The sequence below is a fragment of the Chanos chanos genome, chromosome 12 (genome assembly GCF_902362185.1).
Source record: "Chanos chanos chromosome 12, fChaCha1.1, whole genome shotgun sequence".
NCBI classification, from domain to species: Eukaryota; Metazoa; Chordata; class Actinopteri; order Gonorynchiformes; family Chanidae; genus Chanos; species Chanos chanos.
The window spans coordinates 1469003-1491445 of NC_044506.1; the positions used below are offsets into that span (position 1 = coordinate 1469003).

At 39.4% G+C, this 22443-nt stretch overlaps 1 pseudogene and 5 gene segments (V, D, J or C); 5 read left to right on the forward strand and 1 right to left on the reverse strand.

The window, feature by feature from the left end:
* The first annotated feature begins 5449 nt into the window (after window positions 1-5449).
* LOC115825324 (immunoglobulin kappa variable 3-11-like) lies at window positions 5450-6000 on the forward strand. The segment is given in 2 exon segments: window positions 5450-5516; window positions 5690-6000. Coding segments are annotated over 2 exon segments (363 nt in total).
* A 2569-nt stretch (window positions 6001-8569) lies between these two features.
* LOC115825317 (Ig kappa chain V region Mem5-like) overlaps window positions 8570-22443 on the reverse strand; it is a 56742-nt gene continuing 42868 nt past the window's right edge. Inside the window, 2 exon segments of the V gene segment in view lie at window positions 8570-8914; window positions 10446-10479. Coding sequence covers window positions 8601-8914; window positions 10446-10479 — 348 coding nt within the window.
* On the forward strand, window positions 11951-12486 carry LOC115825325 (immunoglobulin kappa variable 3-11-like). The segment is given in 2 exon segments: window positions 11951-12002; window positions 12176-12486. Coding segments are annotated over 2 exon segments (363 nt in total).
* LOC115825334 (immunoglobulin kappa variable 4-1-like) lies at window positions 17333-17869 on the forward strand. The segment is given in 2 exon segments: window positions 17333-17390; window positions 17532-17869. Coding segments are annotated over 2 exon segments (390 nt in total).
* On the forward strand, window positions 19330-19860 carry LOC115825332 (immunoglobulin kappa variable 3-15-like; annotated as a pseudogene).
* Window positions 21902-22431, forward strand: LOC115825331 (immunoglobulin kappa variable 3-15-like). The segment is given in 2 exon segments: window positions 21902-21947; window positions 22121-22431. Coding segments are annotated over 2 exon segments (357 nt in total).

The window sequence follows — 22443 nt, forward strand, 5'->3', positions numbered from 1 at the left end:
ACTCAAAGAAAAAGCCCGTAGAGCACTCTATGCTATAAAATCTAAATACACAAAATACACTCCAATATGAGGCATTAAAAACCCAAGAACTGAACCCAGAAAAGAGTCCTCTAAGCCAACTGGTACTGAAGCTCACTAACCCAGTGACGAAAACTAATACACAATATGTTCAGATCAGTACTGCTTCCAAACCACCAATTTGTGTCAATAAAATCATCAAACAAGCAAAAGAAGACTATTTGGAACATTGGAGAAACCAGACCACCAGTCAAAGCAGAATGAGCTTCTATTTGACCCTAAAAAGAGAGTATAGATTGGCAGAGTATCTCCTCTCTGTCAGAGATACGAAGCAGAGGCAAATCCTGACCAAGTACAGACTCAGTGACCACAAACTTGCAGTGGAAACAGGCAGACACAGAAAAACCTGGCTGCCAAAAGAGGACAGAACATGTGGTCAGTCCCAGACAGGGAAGGTGGAGACAGAGGAGCATTTTCTTCTTCACTGTGAGAAGTGTACAGAAATAAGAAAAGCTCTTTTCCGTACATTTAAAACCAACCACCCAAACTTTGAAGTCCTAGACAAAAATGAAAAAATGGCTATCCTCTCAGGAGAGGGACCTTCAGCTGCTCTGGTGGCCAAATATATTTCACTATGTCATAACCTGAGGGACACTGAGGGACACTAGCTAAACCTAAATGTAAATATGTTTAACGTTTAATGTTACTATATATATTACACATATAATGTTCCTATTCATATTTGAGTGTAGTGTCTATGTTTGTTTTATGTTAGTCCAAATCTGTGTACATCTATACATAGAATAGATTAGGTCTATATTTAAACTTAGATTAGATTTAAATTTACATAAAATTTAGACTTAGATTAGATCAATATGACTTGTTCTTTGTATTCCTTATGCTTTGTATGACTGCTTTAGCAATACAATGCCTTATTTGTCATGCCAGTGAAGCACTTTGAATTGAATTGAATTGAATGATATCACATTATTAATCTGTCTACAGCTGTCTATAAGTTACATCTGTAAGTTACTTTACTGTGGGAATTGTACACGGTGTAAAAATGAGTTTGTGAATGTAGAAGTGGGTGTTACAAAACACTGAAAATGCCACAAATGGAAACAACTGGTCATATGTTTGTTTGTTGAATGTCTTTAACTCAGTGATAATAGAATAAATAATTGACACACACCAGGCTTAATGTTGACACACAGACTGAGGTGACTCATCACTGGGTAAATGCTGGTGTGAACACAGGCTGAGGTGACTCATCACTGGGTTAATGCTGGTGTTTCTCCCATTTTCTCCCATTTCCCTTTTGGGTTTTTGGGGAGTTTTTTCTTGCCCGCCATGACAATTAAGTCAGGGGGTGCCGTCATATTTTGATTTGACTGTTGTGCCCTCTAAAGCCCTTTGAAACTGTAAACATTGAGATTGGGCTCTAAATAAACTTGAAATTGAACTTGAACTTGAACTTGAACACAGGCTACCGCAATGTTTTCACAAAAATGAATATCACTGTTTTAAACACACATATATGGAGTGTTTTATCTGTGAATGATGGAAGAGAAGTCCAGACTCATCTCTTTGAAACCAGTCCACCCCACACAGATGTCCCAGTCTAGATCATTTTAACCAGTGAGACTGTGTAACTGGGAGTGTGGGAGCCCAGGGGGTGAGAGTCAGATTTGCATAGACAGGGCTGAGTGGTTTTCTTCCTCCCAGAATAGATCAGCACTCTCACCAGATGTTCATTCTCCACAAAAACAAACTCACTCAAGCAGCACAGCTCTACTCAGACCTGATCCGATTCCAGAATCACACAGAAATACATTTAACTCTGTGTAGTGTACATATTAACTCTGATAGAGTGTAGTCAGACTCTTCTCTTACAGTCATTCAGTGTAGTGGACAAACAAGAGACAGGACAGCAGTCATGAAGGAATCTTCCTGCATCAAGCTTTACTAAGAGAACAGCAAAAGGGAGTGTCAGCAATTTTAGCTCTAAATAAATGATTAACCATTTAAGGTTTAAGGGCTTTGTCTGATTTTCATTAGAAGACATGATGACATTGAGACTGTTTTGAGTGTCTACACAAACACACTGTCTGTGATCTACACTGTAATCAGATGAGCTTTAGATCACTCTCAACAGGACTAAAACACTGGGCCCGTGTGGAGGACGACTAAGACCAGGGACTCGACTGTGTCTCTCTCCCTGAACTGGTGCAGTGTTGCTGGAGGTGATGTGAGGAATCGTCAGGCTTCACAGTGACTCTTGCAGATGGAGGTGGACTGTGTCTGGTCATCGTGAGTGACCGTGCAGACGTAGACTTCTCCCTCCTCCCAGGACACCCTGTGTCACCTGTGAGCAGTCCACCATCCAGCTAACCGGCGCCCCCTGTGGAGAGTACCCACTAAGCAGGGGACCAGGGACTCGACTGTGTCTCTCTCCCTGAGGTGGTGCAGTGTTGCTGGAGGTGATGTGAGGAATCTCCAGGCTTCACAGTGACTCTTGCAGAAGGAGGTGGACTGGATCATTGTCTCTCTTTCTCGCCCTTCTCAACCTCTCTCTCCCTCAAACAGAGTCTATAACTTAATTTAAGACAACGCTCTGGTACAGGTACCAAAATCATTTCCATAGAGAGAGGAGACTTTGCATTGGCAGCACATGCTTCAGTGCTCTGGGAGTGTTTATAGCCCTGTGAGTTTAACACTTGATGACGGAGAGCTGCCTGCCCCACAAACTTAACCCACAGACACCATGACTTTCATCACCATCTTCATCTGGACACTTTTCTGTAGTTTTAAAGGTAAAGGGAAAATATTGAAGTGGGACATCATTGTTATTTTCTGTTATTTTGTTGTATTACATTTATGGGCAGACTGTAATATTTGATGTGTGACAATTTTTACATTTTTATATTTAATCTGGGCGTGAATTTTGACTGAGTAAATTATTTCTCATTTCAGAGTCCAGAGGACAGGTGACAGTGACTCAGACTCCTATAGTGAAATCTGCTCTTCCAGGACAAACAGTCACTATCAACTGTAAAACCAACATTGTACCAGATGAAAACGGAGATAAAATATATGACATATTCTGGTACCAACAGAAATCTGGAGAAACTCCTAAACTCCTGATTTGGGTGGGAAATCGATTAAAGTCAGGAACTCCAGATCGTTTCAGTGGCAGTGGATCTGAGACTGACTTCACTCTGACCGTCAGAGGAGTCCAGACTGAAGATGCAGGAGATTATTACTGTCAGAGTTTACATCAAACCGGTGGCTATTGGAGTGGATATACCTGGGTGTACACACAGTGATATAGAGTCAAACAAAAACCTCCCTCAGTCAGACTGATACAACACAATGACACACTCTGTGGAGGAATCACACATTACACTAACTCTACAAACACACTACACTAACTCTACAAACACACTACACTAACTCTACAATCACACTACACTAACTCTACAATCACACTACACTAACTCTACAAACACACTACACTAACTCTACAATCACACTACACTAACTCTACAATCACACTACACTAACTCTACAAACACACTACACTAACTCTACAATCACACTACACTAACTCTACAATCACACTACACTAACTCTACAAACACACCACACTAACTCTACACTCACACTACACTAACTCTACAATCACACTACACTAACTCTACAATCACACTACACTAACTCTACAAACACACTACACTAACTCTACAATCACACTACACTAACTCTACAATCACACTACACTAACTCTACAATCACACTACACTAACTCTACAATCACACTACACATGCTCTAATTACATCAACAATGATTCTACTTTTCCATCTAAAAAGTTGTTTTATAAAAGTAAAAGAACATTTTAATTTTAAAAAGGACAAGCCAATCATTTTATTCATTTTATTACCAGATATTCTATATGTCCTTAGTCACAACGCGAAGGATCAGGTTCCTTTCTCACAGTTGGTTAATGCTTGGACGAACATACAACACCAACACCACCAACATCAACATCAGCATCAACATCAACACCAACATCAGCACCAACACCAACATCAACGTCATAGAACTAAATGAAAAGGGATGAATATGAAAGACAAAACCATTGATTACACCCACTTACACAAAAACACACAAGGGACAATAAACTCACAATTAGATAGAAAATAAATCTACATATCACTTTTGCCTGCTTGTGAACTCAGAGAGGGATTTGTATCCTGAAATTTTTAGTCAGATGGCTTACAATTACGGAGCAGACACTTTAAACCTTGTAAGGAGAAAATTGTTCAGGCCTCTGATGTGAACGACACACAGGAAGTGACATGAACAAAATGCATGATGGGAACAAATATAACCAAAAAACTCTAAAAAATAAAAATAAATCTTGTTCAAATAAATGACATTCAGTGTAGGAATCATAATAAATATTACACAAAACTTGAGAAATCAAAACAGATAAATGAAATGAATCAAAGGTTAATGAAACAAATAAGCAACTGAACACACAAGCGCCACATAGTGGAAATAAACGTTACAAACACAAAAGACTATGTGACTGCAAATCCATTCTATGAGCTCCATACAACCATAAACTCACTCAGTCCTGTCAAAAGACTGACCACCACTCTCATATGTACTGCACTTTCTACTAGACACATACATAGACAAGATTCATTTGACTTTTAATATTCAACTAAACTGAGTTGTAATATCCAACTGAACGTGTGCTGTGTATTGACATGACATGAACAAAGGAAGCGGTGTGGTTTCGTTAGACTCAGTGACAGGTTCTGGTGGATCTGTTCTGGTGTGGGTTACATGTTCCCAGCATGGTTTAGCTTTAGGTCCAGTCAGCCCCTCAGAGGTTACTGTTCATGCTAATAAAGACAAATCCTCTCTGAGTGGTTCCCTCAACACCATGGAGAAGAATTTTTTTTCCTGAAGGAGGTGTTCTCTTCTGTTATTGAAGAATGGAGTCACATCCCTCCAGTACAGTTATTAACATGAACCTTTCATTCATCTATGTAGTTTTTCCCTCAGCCATGACAATCAAATTTATCCTTCAGTTCATCATCAGACACTAACACACAGTGTGTGTGTACGTGTGGGTGTGTGTATGTGTGTGTGTGTGTGTGTGTGTGTGTGTGTGTGTGTGTTTTGTGCATGGTTCATTTGATTCCCTGGCTTTAGCATGATCACAGGCACAAACACACTGGTCAATAATGACACACTCTTAATAATGGGTGATTAACAAAGTTTTGCATTTGTGTGTGTGTGTGTGTGTGTGTGTGTGTGTGTATGTGTGTGTGTTTTGCATAGCTGTGCTGCCTCACTGCTCCACACACTTTAAGAGCTCCAGTGTTGATCAGTGAGTGTTCAGTCCTTTCAGAGACACTGACACACAGCACAATGATCATGTCACTCATTCTACTGCTGGGAACACTGGGACTCCTCACTCAGGGTCAGACAAAATCACTTTCCTCATTTCTTACAATCTCTTTTCCACTACAATCATTCTACATATGAGTGTGTCTGAGTAAAGTTATGAGAGATTGTTATGAGAATGTTTCTGTCTTTCATGTGATCACAGTATTATGGTCTCTCACACTCTTGTCATTGTCTTTTTTCTTCCAGAATCATCAGGGGAAATAATTCTGACTCAGTCTCCACAATCAAAGTCTGTTCTCCCAGGAGAGACCGTCTCTATCAGCTGTACAACCAAGAACAGTGTCTCCAGCTACATTGCCTGGTACCAGCAGAAACCTGGACAAGCTCCTAAACTCCTGATTTATGCTGCAACTTCCCGTCAGTCTGGAGTTCCAGATCGTTTCAGTGGGAGTGGGTCTGGTACACAGTTTACACTGAAAATCACTGGAGTCCAGACTGAAGATGCAGGAGATTATTACTGTCAGCAGAGTGCTAGCTATCCACTCACACAGTGTTAAAGCATCATACAAAAACCTCCCTCAGCTACAGAGGAACAAAGACTGATCTGAGAACATCCACAGAGGAACTACGGCTGGAACAGGCTGGAATTTTTTAAAGAAATGATCTTATTCTTTGTTATGATTCACCCTCATCAAAAGACAGATTATTTTCAGTGCTTCTATACAAGTGTTTCTACTTTCGCCTCCTGTTTCCCACAGGTCATCCACTTCAACTTTCTACTTCATAGTGTCAATGTTCTGTTTTTTTTTTTTTTACTTAGATGTACAGTATTCAAAATTGTAAAGTTGCAGAGAATTTGTTAGCTATTTGGAACTACAGGGAAAATATTTTAAATAAGTGAGCATTATAAATATAGAGAATGTTAAATGTTTCAAATCACAGAGTTATACAGAGTGTTACATATTTAAGACAGAAAATTAAAAGTGTAGTTATACACATTGTTAAATATATAGAGCTATGGAGTTAAATTGTGGAGTTAGAGACATACTGTTTTAAATGTACAGAGATATAGATGGAGTGTTAAATGTGTGGTTACACAGAGTGTTAAATATATAGAGTTACATGCACTCTGTGTGAAATGTACAGAGCTATAGGAGGAGAGTTAAATGTGTAGAGTTGTAGACAGTGTTAAATGTTTAGGTGTATAAAGTGAGTATTATCTGTAGAAATATATATAGAGTTTGGAATGTGCAAAGTTACAGAGACAATGTAGACACATGTTACTTAATGTGTAGAGTTACAGATAGAGTGTTAAATGTATAGAGTTACAGACAGAGTGGTAAATGTATAGAGTTACAGACAGAGTGTTAAATGTGTAGAGTTACAGACAGAGTGTTTAATGTGTAGAGTTGATTCTAAACGGTTCTGAAGACTCTCTGATTGACTCTAGTTAGAGTCATATAATCAGCTCTCCTCAGTGTTACCAGTCTCCTGCACTACTGATCAGTTGTGTATGTGTGTGTGTGTGTGTGTGTGTGTGTGTGTGTGTGTGTGTGTGTGTTTCCTCTAGAAGATGTGGAGAGACTGATCATGACTGGAGCTCCTCAGGCCTCTGATCAGTGTGAGGAAGGGAGAGCTCCAGTAAAGTGCTGCTGGCTTACTACACTAGTGAAGGACACTCTTCTCTCTGGACGTCTTACAACTCTGTCTTTCCAAAGACAAGCCCTGGATCACACTCATACAAACTACATACCAGTTTCATATAGAAGACTGTATGTGGATGTGAATTGTCTTCATAAGTATAAATAACCATTTATTCATCAACACTAAACAAACTCTCACAAACTCTGTATCACATGATCAACCAGGAGAATATCCTAAAATCACCGTTGAAATTCTATGATACAGCTCTCATTGGTCAGTTCCATTAGTGCAATTAACCTGTGAAGACAATAGTTGAACACAATCCACCAATCACATCATAACTACACATTACCACACATCAATTACAAGCACAAACAACACAATGGGAGTTTATAAAGATTATAAATGTTATTCAAAACAGCACCTCACTGTGTAGAGCCCCACCCATGATCTTCTGTTCTCACATCACACACGCACACATACACACACACACACAGACATACACACACACACACGCACACACACACACAGCTGTCCCAGTCTCAGGGGGTTTGGGGCGCTGTGAGTGGGTGCTGTGAGGGTGAAAGTCAGATTTGCATGTGCAGGGTGATCTCCACTCTCCCAGAATAGAGCAGCACTGTGCTCACATGATCCCTCACCCCCACTGGGATTAGAGTGGGTTCAGAGATCATTACTTTAGTATCAGTGTCATTATAAAGTCCACATCTGGACTGACACACAATTACTGTCTCACTCACACACACTCACATAATGTCTGTCAATAGATTTTACATTAGGTTCATAATTATAATGCTGATCTCAAAATATACAATCACTGTTAAATTAATCTGTAGATACTGTAGATAATATAACTTGAATAATAATAATCACATTATTTAGACCAGTTAATGCATTTTCACAACATTTATTTATTTATGTGTGTTTTTATTTATTCAGCGAATAAGCCTTTATAGATATTTATTCACTAGTTTTTCTTTTCATCAGTATTTTTGACTCTAGTGTGAAACGTGTGTTGAGGTATCTGTGCACTGTTAACACGATGGTCTGTACACTTATGATGTATTTATGCATGTAAGTCATGATTTTAGTGTGTGATTTAGGTAAAAAAATCATTATTTCTAATAAAGAGAGAGAGAGTGGAATGGTTGTGATTGAAAAAAGCTCTTTATTTTCATCATAAATGAGAAAGAGGAAGAGTGAAGCAGTTAAACAAACACATGCAGTGGACATGAATGGATTTGACATGAAACACAACAACATGACATGGAAGATGCTCTGGTCACAAGTCAAGCTGCTGGAAGGTCTCACACACAGGGTCAAACACAGCACAAAACAAGTCTGATACACACATATCAGGCGTGTGTGTGTGTGTGTGTGTGTGTGTGTGTGCACGCGCGCGTGTGTATGTGTGTGTGTGTGTGTGCATGCGTGTGTCTGTGTGTTTGTGTGAGTGTGTGTGTGCGCGCGTGTGTATGTGTGTGTGCTCTCACGCCTAAGAACACTGGTCTCTGCTCACTGTCTGGGTCACAGGAGACTGGGAGCCCTGTGTGGCCTCACAGGTCACTGACATCTTTGTCCACTGCTCCTCCTGGAGGGTGAGGGTGCTGCTCCAGCTGTACAGACCGTCCTTCTGGAGAACCTCAGGGCTGGAGCTCACCCCTGAACTCCAGCTCTTACCATCCACCTTCCAGCTCAGCTTCCAGTCTGAGGGGAAGCCGTTGTTGGCCAGACACATGAGCGTGGCCTCCCCCTGCTTCAGCTCCTCACTGGAGGGGGGCAGGACCGTCAGGGTGGGTCGTGCATCACCTAGGATACATCACACAAGTCAGAGCTGTGATTGGATGGAGAGAGAGCTGATGTGTGTCGATCAATGGGTAGAGGGACACAGTAGTGTGTGACATGGTTAGTCTCCATCTCGGATTACTCTGTGTGTGTGTGTGTCTGTGTGTGTGTGTGTGTGTGTGTGTGTGTGAGTGAAACACACTTTAAACACACACTTTATGTGTGGCTGAAAAGCAGACAGGCTCTGTCTCTTTCACTTCCCTTATCTCTACATCACAGAACCCAACCAAGATCAGCCAAGCGTTTAAGGACAGTTACCAGAAATGTATAAATAACCTTTAATGAAATCCACTTTCTACTTTAATAAAATACATTTTCTCTCCACACTATCATTATTTAAATAATAATAATAAAGTTAATAAATAAATTTTCAGCATAAGTATTGAACAAGAGTTGCACACATGTAGTTACACAGATAAATGATTGTAAAAAAACTGAAAAATAAAATTAATATATTTTTGGGTGGACATCAGTTAGACAATAAGAAGCAGAAATTGAGCAGTTCAGTTTCACTAAACGCCAGGACCTCTGACAATATATCACTGTTCAAATTTCAGTGAAATCATTTCTAATCTCTCAGTATACAAGGATAAATGAATGAGATACATATTTCACGTCATTATATTTACAGAAGATTCTTAATATTTCGGAAAAAAAAAATTCTAATTTTCTAAATTCAGTTTTACAGAAAGAAAAACACTGAATGTCAAAGTGCAAATGCATTGAACTGAGAATTTCATCCTTCACATGTTTTTCTTTCTTTCTTTCTTTCTTTCTTTTCTTAACTGTGTTTAACTTGATTCAGTTCTAATGAAAATGATGAAATGTACTGAGAAGAACTTCACTGCTCTCTGAACTGTATCCAGTAGTTTCCTCATTAAATGAGACAGTAATCTACAGTATATATTTCATATTATTATTATTATGATTATTATTATTATTATTATTATTATTATTATTATTATTATTATTATTATCATTACCATTGAACATTTAAAAATATACATTAAATGTCACTTGAACTGAGTTAAGATTGTAATATAATCCAGTCTTACACACTACACCTGTTTCACATTTATGTTCTTATGAATATTCAAGTTCTTTTACACAGTTTTGGTATAAAAAATTCATAATTATATTCATGTTTTATGTTTTGAACTTTTAATGTTGTTATTGGTCAATCTTCCATCTCTCATTAATCAGCCTTTCAATTTATAAATAAATATTTCAACACTTACAAACATTTTATTTTAGAAGTTTTAGTTTTCAAAGGAAACATTTTTGTTTTCAGAGGAAAAGACCAGATACATATGGACTCATTGAGATTGTATTATTCTAACTGACCACACTATCATTACAACAACTCAAAATATATTAGTAAAACATCAAATCATACAAACTGTGTCATTTATAAACTACACAGGGTTACTACAGATTATTTTAATCTGGACTCAACATCTGTTCTTTTTCATTAAGAGAAGAAATGTGTACTTACGTCCAACTGACAGTTTGGTGCCTCCACCAAAAGTGTATCACAGTGATACAAACTGGTTAAGTGGCCGTACAAAAACCTCCTGCTCTAATGACTCTGATCTCTCTGTGCTTTACAGCACATTGTTTCACACTCTTAATGTTACTATTCATCAATCTACCAATCGACTCATTCAACAACCTCTCAACTCATTCATATTTCAACTCTTACCAACATTTTACTGTCATTTTGTGTTGTTTAAACCATCAAGTTGACTGTCAGTTTACTCTTAAACAAGATCAGGATTATACACGTTAGTTTTGTTTTGTTTTTTTCATTCACCTGTCAATGCTAACTAATGATACACTATTTTCTGAAGAGTTTACTTATTCTCCAATTTATAACTATGCCATATATTTGGATACTCACTGCCAACATCCAGTTTGATTCCTCCACCAAAAGTCCACCACAGTAATGGAGACAGACTCTGTACTAAAACTCGCTAATGCAGAAGCAGATGGAGTGAGAACTGAACCATTACAGATGTGAGTATTACACATCGCCCTCTGCTGGAAAACAGGAGCAGATCACTCACATGCTATACTACCTCTACAATCACATGACACTATATCTAGTTACAGTAACAATAATTCTATAAGTCCAACTAAAAAATTGTGTTATGAAAATAAAAGAACATTTTACTACTCTAAGAGTCAGGTCAACCATTTTAATCATTCTATTAGCTGGTATTCTATAAACTCCATACAACTATAAACTCACTGAGTCCTGTCTAAAGACTGAGCAACACTCTACTATGTACTGCACTTTCTAGACACACACACATAGACAAGATGGATTTGACTTTTAATACCCAACTGAACTGAGTTTTAATATCCAACTGAACGTGTGCTGTGTGTTGAAATGACATGAACAAAGGAAGCGGTGTGGTTTCATTAGACTCAGTGACAGGTTCTGGTGGATCTGTTCTGGTGTGGGTGACATGTTCCCAGTATGGTTTAGGTTTAGGTCCAGTCAGCCCCTCAGAGGTTACTGTACATGCTAATAAACACAAAGTCTCTCTGAGTGGTTCCCTCAACACCATGGAGAAGAATTTTTTTCCTGAAGGAGGTGTTCTCTTCTGTTATTGAAGAATGGAGTCACATCCCTCCAGTACGGTTATAAACATTAACTTTTCATTCATCTATTTAGTTTTTCCCTCAAACACGACAATCAACTTTATTCTTCAGTTCATCATCAGACACTAACACACACGATTAATTTTTCTTTTGATGAACAGACGCATATTGAAATATTTGCCCTGCATGCATGTGGGTTTGGCCCAGTCATAAACACTCACACTGAGAATTTTTTGCTCCGGTTAAATACAGACATTTGTGTGTGTGTGTGTGTGTGTGAGTGTGTGTGTGTGTTTTGCATACCTGTGCTGCCTCACTGCTCCACACACTTTAAGAGCTCCAGTGTTGATCAGTGAGTGTTCAGTCCTTTCGGAGACACTGACACACAGCACAATGATCATGTCACTCATTCTACTGCTGGGAACACTGGGTCTCCTCACTCAGGGTCAGACAAAATCACTTTCCTCATTTCTTACAATCTCTTTTCCACTACAATCATTCTACATATGAGTGTGTCTGAGTAAAGTTATGAGAGATTGTTATGAGAATGTTTCTGTCTTTAATGTGATCACAGTATTATGGTCTCTCACACTCTTGTCATTGTCTTTTTTCTTCCAGAATCATCAGGGGAAATAATTCTGACTCAGTCTCCACAATCAAAGTCTGTTCTCCCAGGAGAGACCGTCTCTATCAGCTGTACAACCAAGAACAGTGTCTCCAGCTACATTGCCTGGTACCAGCAGAAACCTGGACAAGCTCCTAAACTCCTGATTTATTATGCATCTAACCGTCAGTCTGGAGTTCCAGATCGTTTCAGTGGGAGTGGGTCTGGTACACAGTATACACTGAAAATCACTGGAGTCCAGACTGAAGATGCAGGAGATTATTACTGTCAGCAGAGTTATAGCTCTCCATTCACACAGTGTTAGAGCATCATACAAAAACCTCCCTCAGCTGCAGAGGAACAAAGAACAGATATGAGAACAGTTACAGAGGAAATAAGACTGATCTGAGAACAGTCACAGAGGAACTACAGCTGGAACAGGCTGGAATTTTTTTAAGAAATGGTCTTTTTCTTTGTTATGATTCACTCTCATCAAAAGACAGATTATTTTCAGTGCTTCTATACAAGTGTTTAAACTTTCTCCTCGTGTTTCCCACAGGTCATCCACTTCAGCTTTTTACTTCATAATGTCAAAATTTCTTTTTTAATTATTTTAGATACATTTGATTTAGTATTTAGTATTTTAGTATTTATCACAGAGAATTTCTTTAGTATTTAGAGCTATAGAGAGAATATTTTAAATAAGTGAGTGCTGTCAGTAAATAGAGTTAAGTAGAGTTATATGTTGAGTGTTAAATATCTAGAGTTAAAGGCATACTGTGTTAAATGTTTGTAACATGTTAAGTTAAAAAGACGTGTTGAAACATGTTGATTTAAATGTGTAGTTACAGACAGAGTGTTAAATGTATAGAGTTATAGACAGAATGTTAAATGTGTAGAGTTATGGACAGACTGTTAAACATGTAGAGTTGTGGTGTTAAATGTATGGAGTTATAAACAGAGTGTTAATTGTGTAGAGTTGATTCTAAACCGTTCTGAAGACTCTGCTTGACTAGTCATAGTTGTATTATCAGCTCTCCTCAGTGTTACCAGTCTCATGCACTACTGAACACTTCTGTGTGTGTGTTTGTTTGTTTGTTTGTTTGTTTGTGTGTGTGTTTCTTCTAGAAGATGTGGAGAGACTGATCATGACTGGAGCTCCTCAGGCCTCTGATCAGTGTGAGGAAGGGAGAGCTCCAGTAAAGTGCTGCTGGGTTACTACACTAGCCAAGCCCTGGATCACACTTTCCAAATCCAAGCCCTGGATTGCCTTTATAAGTATAAATAACCATTTATTCATCAACACAAAACAAACTCTCACAAACACTCCATGGAGACCACAGTCAAACTGAATGGGATGTTTATCAGATCTGATGGTTGATAAAGTGGAAGCTTGTGTGAAGTTTCCAGATCAGAGAAAATCACAGGTACAGTTTGTGAGTGTGGAGAGTTGGTCTGGTTTGTTAGTGTGGAAACTGTGTGGACTGTTTAATGGAAGACCAGAGAGGAACAGAATTGATGACACTATGACTTTTCAAAAATGATCAGTGTTGATGGATCACTGTCAGACAGTTGGATTATCAGGTGAAACATAGAAATCTTTGTCTGATATTGTTAGTTGACTGTTCTGATTTAATTACCAGTGTAGTTTTAATGTATTTGTTGCTGTGAGAATTACACAACATAAAAATGAGTTTGTTCATGTAGAGGTGAGTGTCACAAAACCTGTATCTACAAATGAAACAACTGCTCATGTGTTTGTTTGTGAAATGTCTTTAACTCAGTGTTAAATGGAATCAATGATCATGTTAAACCCAAGGTTTAATGCTTGTGTGAACACAGGCTGAGGTGACTCATCACTGGGTTAATGCTGGTGTGAACACAGGCTGAGGTGACTCATCACTGGGTTAATGCTGGTGTGAACACAGGCTGTGTTGACTCATCACTGGGTTAATGCTGGTGTGAACACAGGCTGTGTTGACTCATCACTGGGTTAATGATGGTGTGAACACAGGCTGAGGTGACTCATCACTGGGTTAATGCTGGTGTGAACACAGGCTGATGTGACTCATCACTGGGTTAATGCTGGTGTGAACACAGGCTGAGGTGACTCATCACTGGGTTAATGCTGGTGTGAACACAGGCTGAGGTGACGCATCACTGGGTTAATGCTGGTCTGAACACAGGCTGATGTGACCCACCTCAATATTTACACAAAAATGAATATCACTGTTTTAAACACACATAAATGGAGTGTTTTATCTGTGAATGATGGAAGAGAAGTCCAGACTCATCTCTTTAATGGAACTGAAACCAGTCCACCCCACACAGATGTCCCAGTCTAGATCATTTTAACCAGTGAGACTGTGTAACTGGGAGTGTGGGAGCCCAGGGAGTCAGAGTCAGATTTGCATAGACAGGGCTGAGTGGTTTTCTTCCTCCCAGAATAGATCAGCACTCTCACCAGATGTTCATTCTCCAGAAAAACAAACTCACTCAAGCAGCACAGCTCTACTCAGACCTGATCCGATTCCAGAATCACACAGAAATACATTTAACTCTGTGTAGTGTACTTATTAACTCTGATAGAGTGTAGTCAGACTCTTCTCTTACAGTCATTCAGTGGAATGGACAAACAAGAGACAGGACAGCAGTCGTGAAGGAATCTTCCTGCATCAAGCTTTACTAAGAGAACAGCAAAAGGGAGTGTCAGCAATTTTAGCCCTAAATAAATGATTAACCATTTAAGGTTTAAAGGCTTTGTCTGATTTTCATTAGAAGACATGACCACATTGAGACTCTTTTGAGTGTCTACACAAACACACTGTCTGTGATCTACACTGTAATCAGATGAGCCTTAGATCACTCTCAGCAGGACTAAAACACTAGGCCTGTCTGGAGGATGATTAAGACCAGGGACTCGACTGTGTCTCTCTCCCTGAAGTGGTGCAGTGTTGCTGGAGGTGATGTGAGGAATCGTCAGCCTTCACAGTGACTCTTGCAGAAGGAGGTGGACTGTGTCTGGTCGTTATGGGTGACCATGCAGACGTAGACTTCTCCCTCCTCCAAGCGAGATTTATCCAGGGTCAGGGTGCTGCCACGGCTGTAAAGGCGTCCTCTTTCTTCCTCTGTGCTGGTCAGACCACCCTGTGTCACCTGTGAACTATCCATCGTCCAACTCACCAGTGCCCCCTGTGGGGAGTAGCCACTGAGCAGGCAGGCCAGCATGACAGAGCCCTCAGAGAGCTGCTGAAGAGAGGGAGGGAACAGAGACAGACTGGGCTTCACTGTAGGTCCAGCTGGAGAGAGGAGAGAGAGAGAGAGAGATGGATGGACAGACAGACAGACAGACAGACAGAGAGACAGAGAAAGAGGGTAACACCTGTTAACTACCAATTCATCACGAAATCAAAAGGCATCTTTTTAACACAGAAACATCTTATGTAACTCTGTAATGTGTAATATCGCCATAACTATTTACTCCAAACATCTTTCATGATTCTAAATGGCAGTGGCTCAGGTACAAACTAAAGTCTAGATAGACGAGTTGTTTAAAAATCACTTTTCAATTATTTTCTTTCTGAAGTAATTTGATTTTTCTTTTATGACATGTGTCATTTTCCAGAATGAACCCAATCAGTAAGTTGAGAACCAAGTTTTCTTATAAATTCTGTATGTCCACCACTCATCTGTCAGCACTTTATGACATATAGTAATCACTTAAAAACACTGATGAATCATTAACATTTTCTCATTGAAAATATAGCACATTATTTCACTCATATGCTCAACGGCATCTAAATAGCATATACAGTATGTCTATAATTCAACTATAAACAATAATTATAGAAGTCCCTTATCTCTTACATTATGTTATTACAACAAATATATACAGATCATTACAGTATACACGAAGTTTTTAATATGAATCACATTCTTAATCATATTTTAACATGTTTTAATCGTCAATCAGCTTTACTATAAACAATATATCTCTTACATCTATTGCAACATCCACTGTTATATCTGACTGTGTAAAACTGAGTTAAATTTGTCAGTGAAAACTCAGCATGTTGGACACTCTCACATTTACAAACAGCACAACAGTGATCAGAGTTTAACAGCACAGACTCTCAGCTCCATGAGAAACACTGTTCTGATATTTATTCTCTCCAAAACTCAGCACTTTGGTTTCACACGTCTTCTATGAAAACTGTGATTCACATCTCACTTTGGATTACAGCAGGTGTGAACATATGTCCTGAAGAAAATGGTGTTTTCTGACTGTAGTTTAACTCTCAGGGTAGTTAAAATATTTAGTTTGTCTGATTCAAGTTCCACAAACTTTGTTTTACTGGTCCCCAGCCATCATTACATCTAACATATGAGATTTAGAAAAGTCTGTGAAACCACATCTATGCTGTTTTTACTGAGAGACTACATGAAAAGCACTTACTGTTCAGGATGAGTTTGGTCCCTCCACCAAAAGTGTACCACAGTGTTTGACTGTAATGAAACGGTCACACAAAAACCTCTGTCACACCGGAGTGACACAAACTGTCGCACAGATACAGTGAGATACTTAGACAAAGCTGTCGTATGAGACACAGTGAGACAGTTAGACATAACATTACTACTGAGATACAGTGAGACAGAGAAAACTGTCGCACAGAAACAAAGTGAGACGGCTACAGAAAGATCACTCTTGATCCAGAACGGAGATCAGTTCCAGCATGGAGAACACAGATTCATGTCACCTTTGACCTCTGGGGACCTCTGAAGTGATCATTTGAACTCTGAACTCTGAACTCTCTGATCATTTGAACTTTGTCCTCAACCATGTGGATCAATGTCTGTCTGTCTCAGTTTCCCTCTGTAACACAACAAAAGAGATATTCCAGCAAAGCACCATAAAATTCTTGCTGTTTTAAACTTACTGTATGGATGAGTTTGTATGAGAGATGCTTAACTAACCTACTGTTTAGAGAGAGTTTTGATTTTAATTTATCACACTCAGGTTATTGTTGCAACATTACTGAGGAAAATCATTTTCATAGAGAGAGGAGACTTTGCATTGGCAGCACATGCTTCAGTGCTCTGGGAGTGTTTATAGCCCTGTGAGTTTAATACTTGATGACGGAGAGCTGCCTGCCCCACAAACTTAACCCACAGACACCATGACTTTCATCACCATCTTCATCTGGACACTGACCTGCTGCTGTTTTAAAGGTGAGAGACAAATCAACATATTTTAGTCACATGTTTACATCGTTTCAGTAAAACTGTTTACACAGGGAATTATCATCAGTAAACACACTTTGGCTTGGATGGCTCACTGTGAATTTTTTTTTTTAACTTCTCTTATTTCAGAGTCCAGAGGACAGGTGACAGTGACTCAGACTCCTGTAGTGAAATCTGCTCTTCTAGGACAAACAGTCACTATCAACTGTGAAACAAACATTGTACCAGATGCTAACGGAGATAAAATATATGACATATTCTGGTACCAACTGAAATCTGGAGAAACCCCTAAACGCCTGATTTACTGGGGAGATCGATTAGAGTCAGGAATTCCAGATCGTTTCAGTGGCAGTGGATCTGAGACTGACTTCACTCTGACCATCAGAGGAGTCCAGACTGAAGATGCAGGAGATTATTACTGTCAGAGTTACCATGTTATCAGTGGTAAAGCTCTGTTCACACAGTGATATAGAGTCGTACAAAAACCTCCCTCAGTCAGACTGCACAGAGACTGCACTGCTGCAGCTGGGACCTACTGCAGGTGCTGAGGAGGAGGATGTGATACAGCACAATGACACACTCTGTGGAGGAGAGAACTCACACACTACACTAACTCTACAATCACACTACACTAACTCTACAAACACACTACACTAACTCTACAAACACACTACACTAACTCTACAAACACACTGAGATAAGTCTAATTATAATGACCCGAATTCCATAACACAACTGAAAATTTGTGTTATGAAAATAAAAAAATATGTTACTATTCAGAGTCAGGTCAATCATTTTAATCATTCTATTAGCTGGTATTCTATAAACCCCATACAACAACAAACTCACTGAGTCCTGTCTAAAGATTGACCAACACTCTCTCATGTACTGTACTTTCTACTGAATACACACTTAGAGCATATGGATTTGACTTTTAATATACAACTGAACGTGTGTTGTGTATTGAAATGACATGAACAAAGGAAGCGGTGTGGTTTCGTTAGACTCAGTGACAGGTTCTGGTGGATCTGTTCTGGTGTGGGTTACATGTTCCCAGCATGGTTTAGCTTTAGGTCCAGTCAGACCCTCAGAGGTTACTGTACATGCTAATAAACACAAAGTCTCTCTGAGTGGTTCCCTCAACACCATGGAGAAGAATTTTTTTTCCTGAAGGAGGTGTTCCCTTCTCTTATTGAAGAATGCAGTCACATCCCTCCAGTACAGTTATACACACTCCCGTTTCAATGGGAGTGGGTCTGGCACACAGTTTACACTGAAAATCACTGGAGTCCAGACTGAAGATGCAGGAGATTATTACTGTCAGCAGGGTTGGAGCTCTCCATTCACACAGTGTTAGAGCGTCATACAAAAACCTCCCTCAGCTACAGAGGAACAAAGACTGATCTGAAAACAGCTACAGACGAAACCGAACTAATTTGAGAACATCCACAGAGGATGTTCACTTATCTAAAATATTCTCCCTGTAGCTCCAAATAGCTAACAAATTCTCTTCAACTTTACAAATTTGAATGCTGTATATCTAAATGAAAAAAAAAGAAAAAAAGAAACTTTGACACGATGAAGTAAAAAGCTGAAGTGGGTGACCTGTGGGAAACAGGAGGAGAAAGTATAAACACTTGTATAGAAGCACTGAAAATAATCTGTAATAATCAGCCACAACAATCAACTTTATTCTTCAGTTCATTATCATACACATATCAATATTGAAATATTTGCCCTGATTAAACACACGCATGTGGGTTTGGCCCAGTCATAAATGCTCACATTGAGAAATTTTTGCTCTGGTTAAATACAAACGTGTGTGTGTTTTGCATAACTGTGCTGCCTCACTGCTCCACACACTTTAAGAGCTCCAGTGTTGATCAGTGAGTGTTCAGTCCTTTCAGAGACACTGACACACAGCACAATGATCATGTCACTCATTCTACTGCTGGGAACACTGGGACTCCTCACTCAGGGTCAGACAAAATCACTTTCCTCATTTCTTACAATCTCTTTTCCACTACAATCATTCTACATCTGAGTGTGAGTGTGTCTGAGTAAAGTTATGAGAGATTGTTATGAGAATGTTTCTGTCTTTAATGTGATCACAGTATTATGGTCTCTCACAATCTTGTCATTGTCTTTTTTCTTCCAGAATCATCAGGGGAAACAATTCTGACTCAGTCTCCACAATCAAAGTCTGTTCTCCCAGGAGAGACCGTCTCTATCAGCTGTACAACCAGTGAGGATGTTTCTATCAGTCTCCACTGGTACCAGCAGAAACCTGGACAAGCTCCTAAACTCCTGATTTATGCTGCAACTTCCCGTCACACATCGTTTCAGTGGGAGTGGGTCTGGCACACAGTATACACTGAAAATCACTGGAGTCCAGACTGAAGATGCAGGAGATTATTACTGTCAGCAGAGCTGGAGCTCTCCATTCACACAGTGTTAGAGCGTCATACAAAAACCTCCCTCAGCTACAGAGGAACAAAGAACAGATATGAGAACAGCCATAGGGGACATAAGACTGATCTGAGAACATCCATAGAGGAACTACAGCTGGAACGGGCTGGAATTTTAAAAGAAATGTTCTTTTTCTTTGTTATGATTCACCCTCATCAAAAGACAGATTATTTTCAGTGCTTCTATACAAGTGTTTCTACTTTCTCCTCCTGTTTCCCACAGGTCATCCACTTCAGCTTTTTACTTCATAGTGACAAAGTTTCTTTTTTAATCGTTATAGATATATTGTGCATACAGTATTTAAATTTCTACAGAATTTGTTAAGTATTTAGAGCTATAGAAAGAATATTTTAAATAAGTGAGCATTATAAATATATAGAGTGTTAAATATTTCAAAGCGCAGAGTTATACAGAGTGTTACATATTTAAGACAGAATATTAAATGTGTAGTCATACACATTGTTAAATATATAGAGCTATGGAGTTCAACTGTGCAGTTAGAGACATACTCTTTTAAATGTACAGAGGTATGGATGGAGTGTTAAACGTGTAGAGTTGATTCTAAAGGCTTCTGACAACTCTCTGACTCTAGTCAGAGTCAAATAATCAGCTCTCCTCAGTGTTACCAGTCTCCTGCACTACTGATCAGTTTTTGCTTGTTGTAATGACTGGCTTATGATGACGTCATATTGTGGGGATGTCGCGCTCTTTTTCCTCTCTCTGCTGTCTGTGCTTCGTGAATTGATACGCTGTTTCTGATAATTTATAATGTTCTCACAGTTTACCCTTTTCTAATGATGGCTCTGTTAAGCATGCGTGAGCCTGTACCTCCTACAATGTAATGAAGGAAGAACAGCACTGTTCCTTTGTGTCCGACTGAGTTACCCCAACCCAGAAACTCCTGAGCATCCTTAACCGGATCCTAACAACTTACTGTTCAGGATGAGTTTGGTCCCCTCCACCAAAAGTGTACCACAGTGTTTGACTGTAATGAAACGGTCACACAAAAACCTCTGTCACACCAGAGTGACACAAACTGTCACAACGAGACACAGTGAGACAGTTAGACAAAGCTGTCACACAGTGAGACACAGTGAGGTAGTTAGACAAAATTATAATAAGAGAAACAGTGAGCAGTGAGACAGAGAAAATTTAAATAAGAGAAACAGTGAGACAGTTGGACAAAGCTGTCGCACAGAGACACAGTGAGACAGTTAGACAAAACTGTAATATGAGAGACAGTGAGACAGTTAGACAAAGCTGTAATAAGAGAAACAGCGAGACAGAAAAAGGTCACTGATAATCCAGATCTGAGATCATTTCCAACATAGAGAAGAAAAATTCACTTCAATGTCCCATAATAATTTAGTGAGAAACTCCATATGAATGTGTCTGTGTGAAAAAGACCAGCCTCAGATGCCTGACTGACAACAGTGCAGCTATAAACATTAACTTTTCATGCATCTATTTAGTCTTTAACTCAACGATGACAATCAACTTTATTCTTCATTTCATCATCAAACAGTAAAGCACACACAGTGTGTGTGTGTGTGTATGTGTGTGTGTGTGTGTGTGCGTGTGTGTGCGTGTGTGTGCGTGTGTGTCTGTGTGTGTGTGTGTGTGTGTGTGTGTGTGTGTGCGTGTGTGTCTGTGTGTGTGTGTGTGTGTGTGTGTGTGTGTGTGCATGTTTTTTACAAGATTTGTTTGATTCCCTGGCTTTAGCACGATCATAGACACACACATTAAGACATTTCTGCTCTGGTCAAACACACTCTGTTAATGATGTGTGATTAACAAAGTTTTGCATTTGTGTGTGCCTGTGTGTGTGTGTGTGTGTGTGTGTGTGTGTGTGTATGTGTTTCTGTGAGTGTGTGTTTATGTGTGTGTGTGTGTGTGTGTGTGTGTGTGTCTGCGTGTGAGTGTGTTTTGCATAGCTGTGCTGCCTCACTGCTCCACACACTTTAAGAGCTCCAGTGTTGATCAGTGAGTGTTCAGTCCTTTCAGAGACACTGACACACAGCACAGTGATCATGTCACTCATTCTACTGCTGGGAACACTGGGACTCCTCACTCAGGGTCAGACAAAATCACTTTCCTCATTTCTTACAATCTCTTTTCCACTACAATCATTCTACATATGAGTGTGTCTGAGTAAAGTTATCAGAGATTGTTATGAGAATGTTTCTGTCTTTAATGTGATCACAGTATTATGGTCTCTCACACTCTTGTCATTGTCTTTTTCCTTCCAGAATCATCAGGGGAAATAATTGTGACTCAGTCTCCACAATCAAAGTCTGTTCTCCCAGGAGAGACCGTCTCTATCAGCTGTACAACCAGTGAGGATGTTTTCAGCTTACTCCACTGGTGCCAGCAGAAACCAGGACAAGCTCCTAAACTCCTGATTTATGGTGCAACTAACCGTGTGTCTGGAGTTCCAGATCGTTTCAATGGGAGTGGGTCTGGCACACAGTATACACTGAAAATCACTGGAGTCCAGACTGAAGATGCAGGAGATTATTACTGTCAGCAGGGTTATAGCTATCCACTCACACAGTGTTAGAGCATCATACAA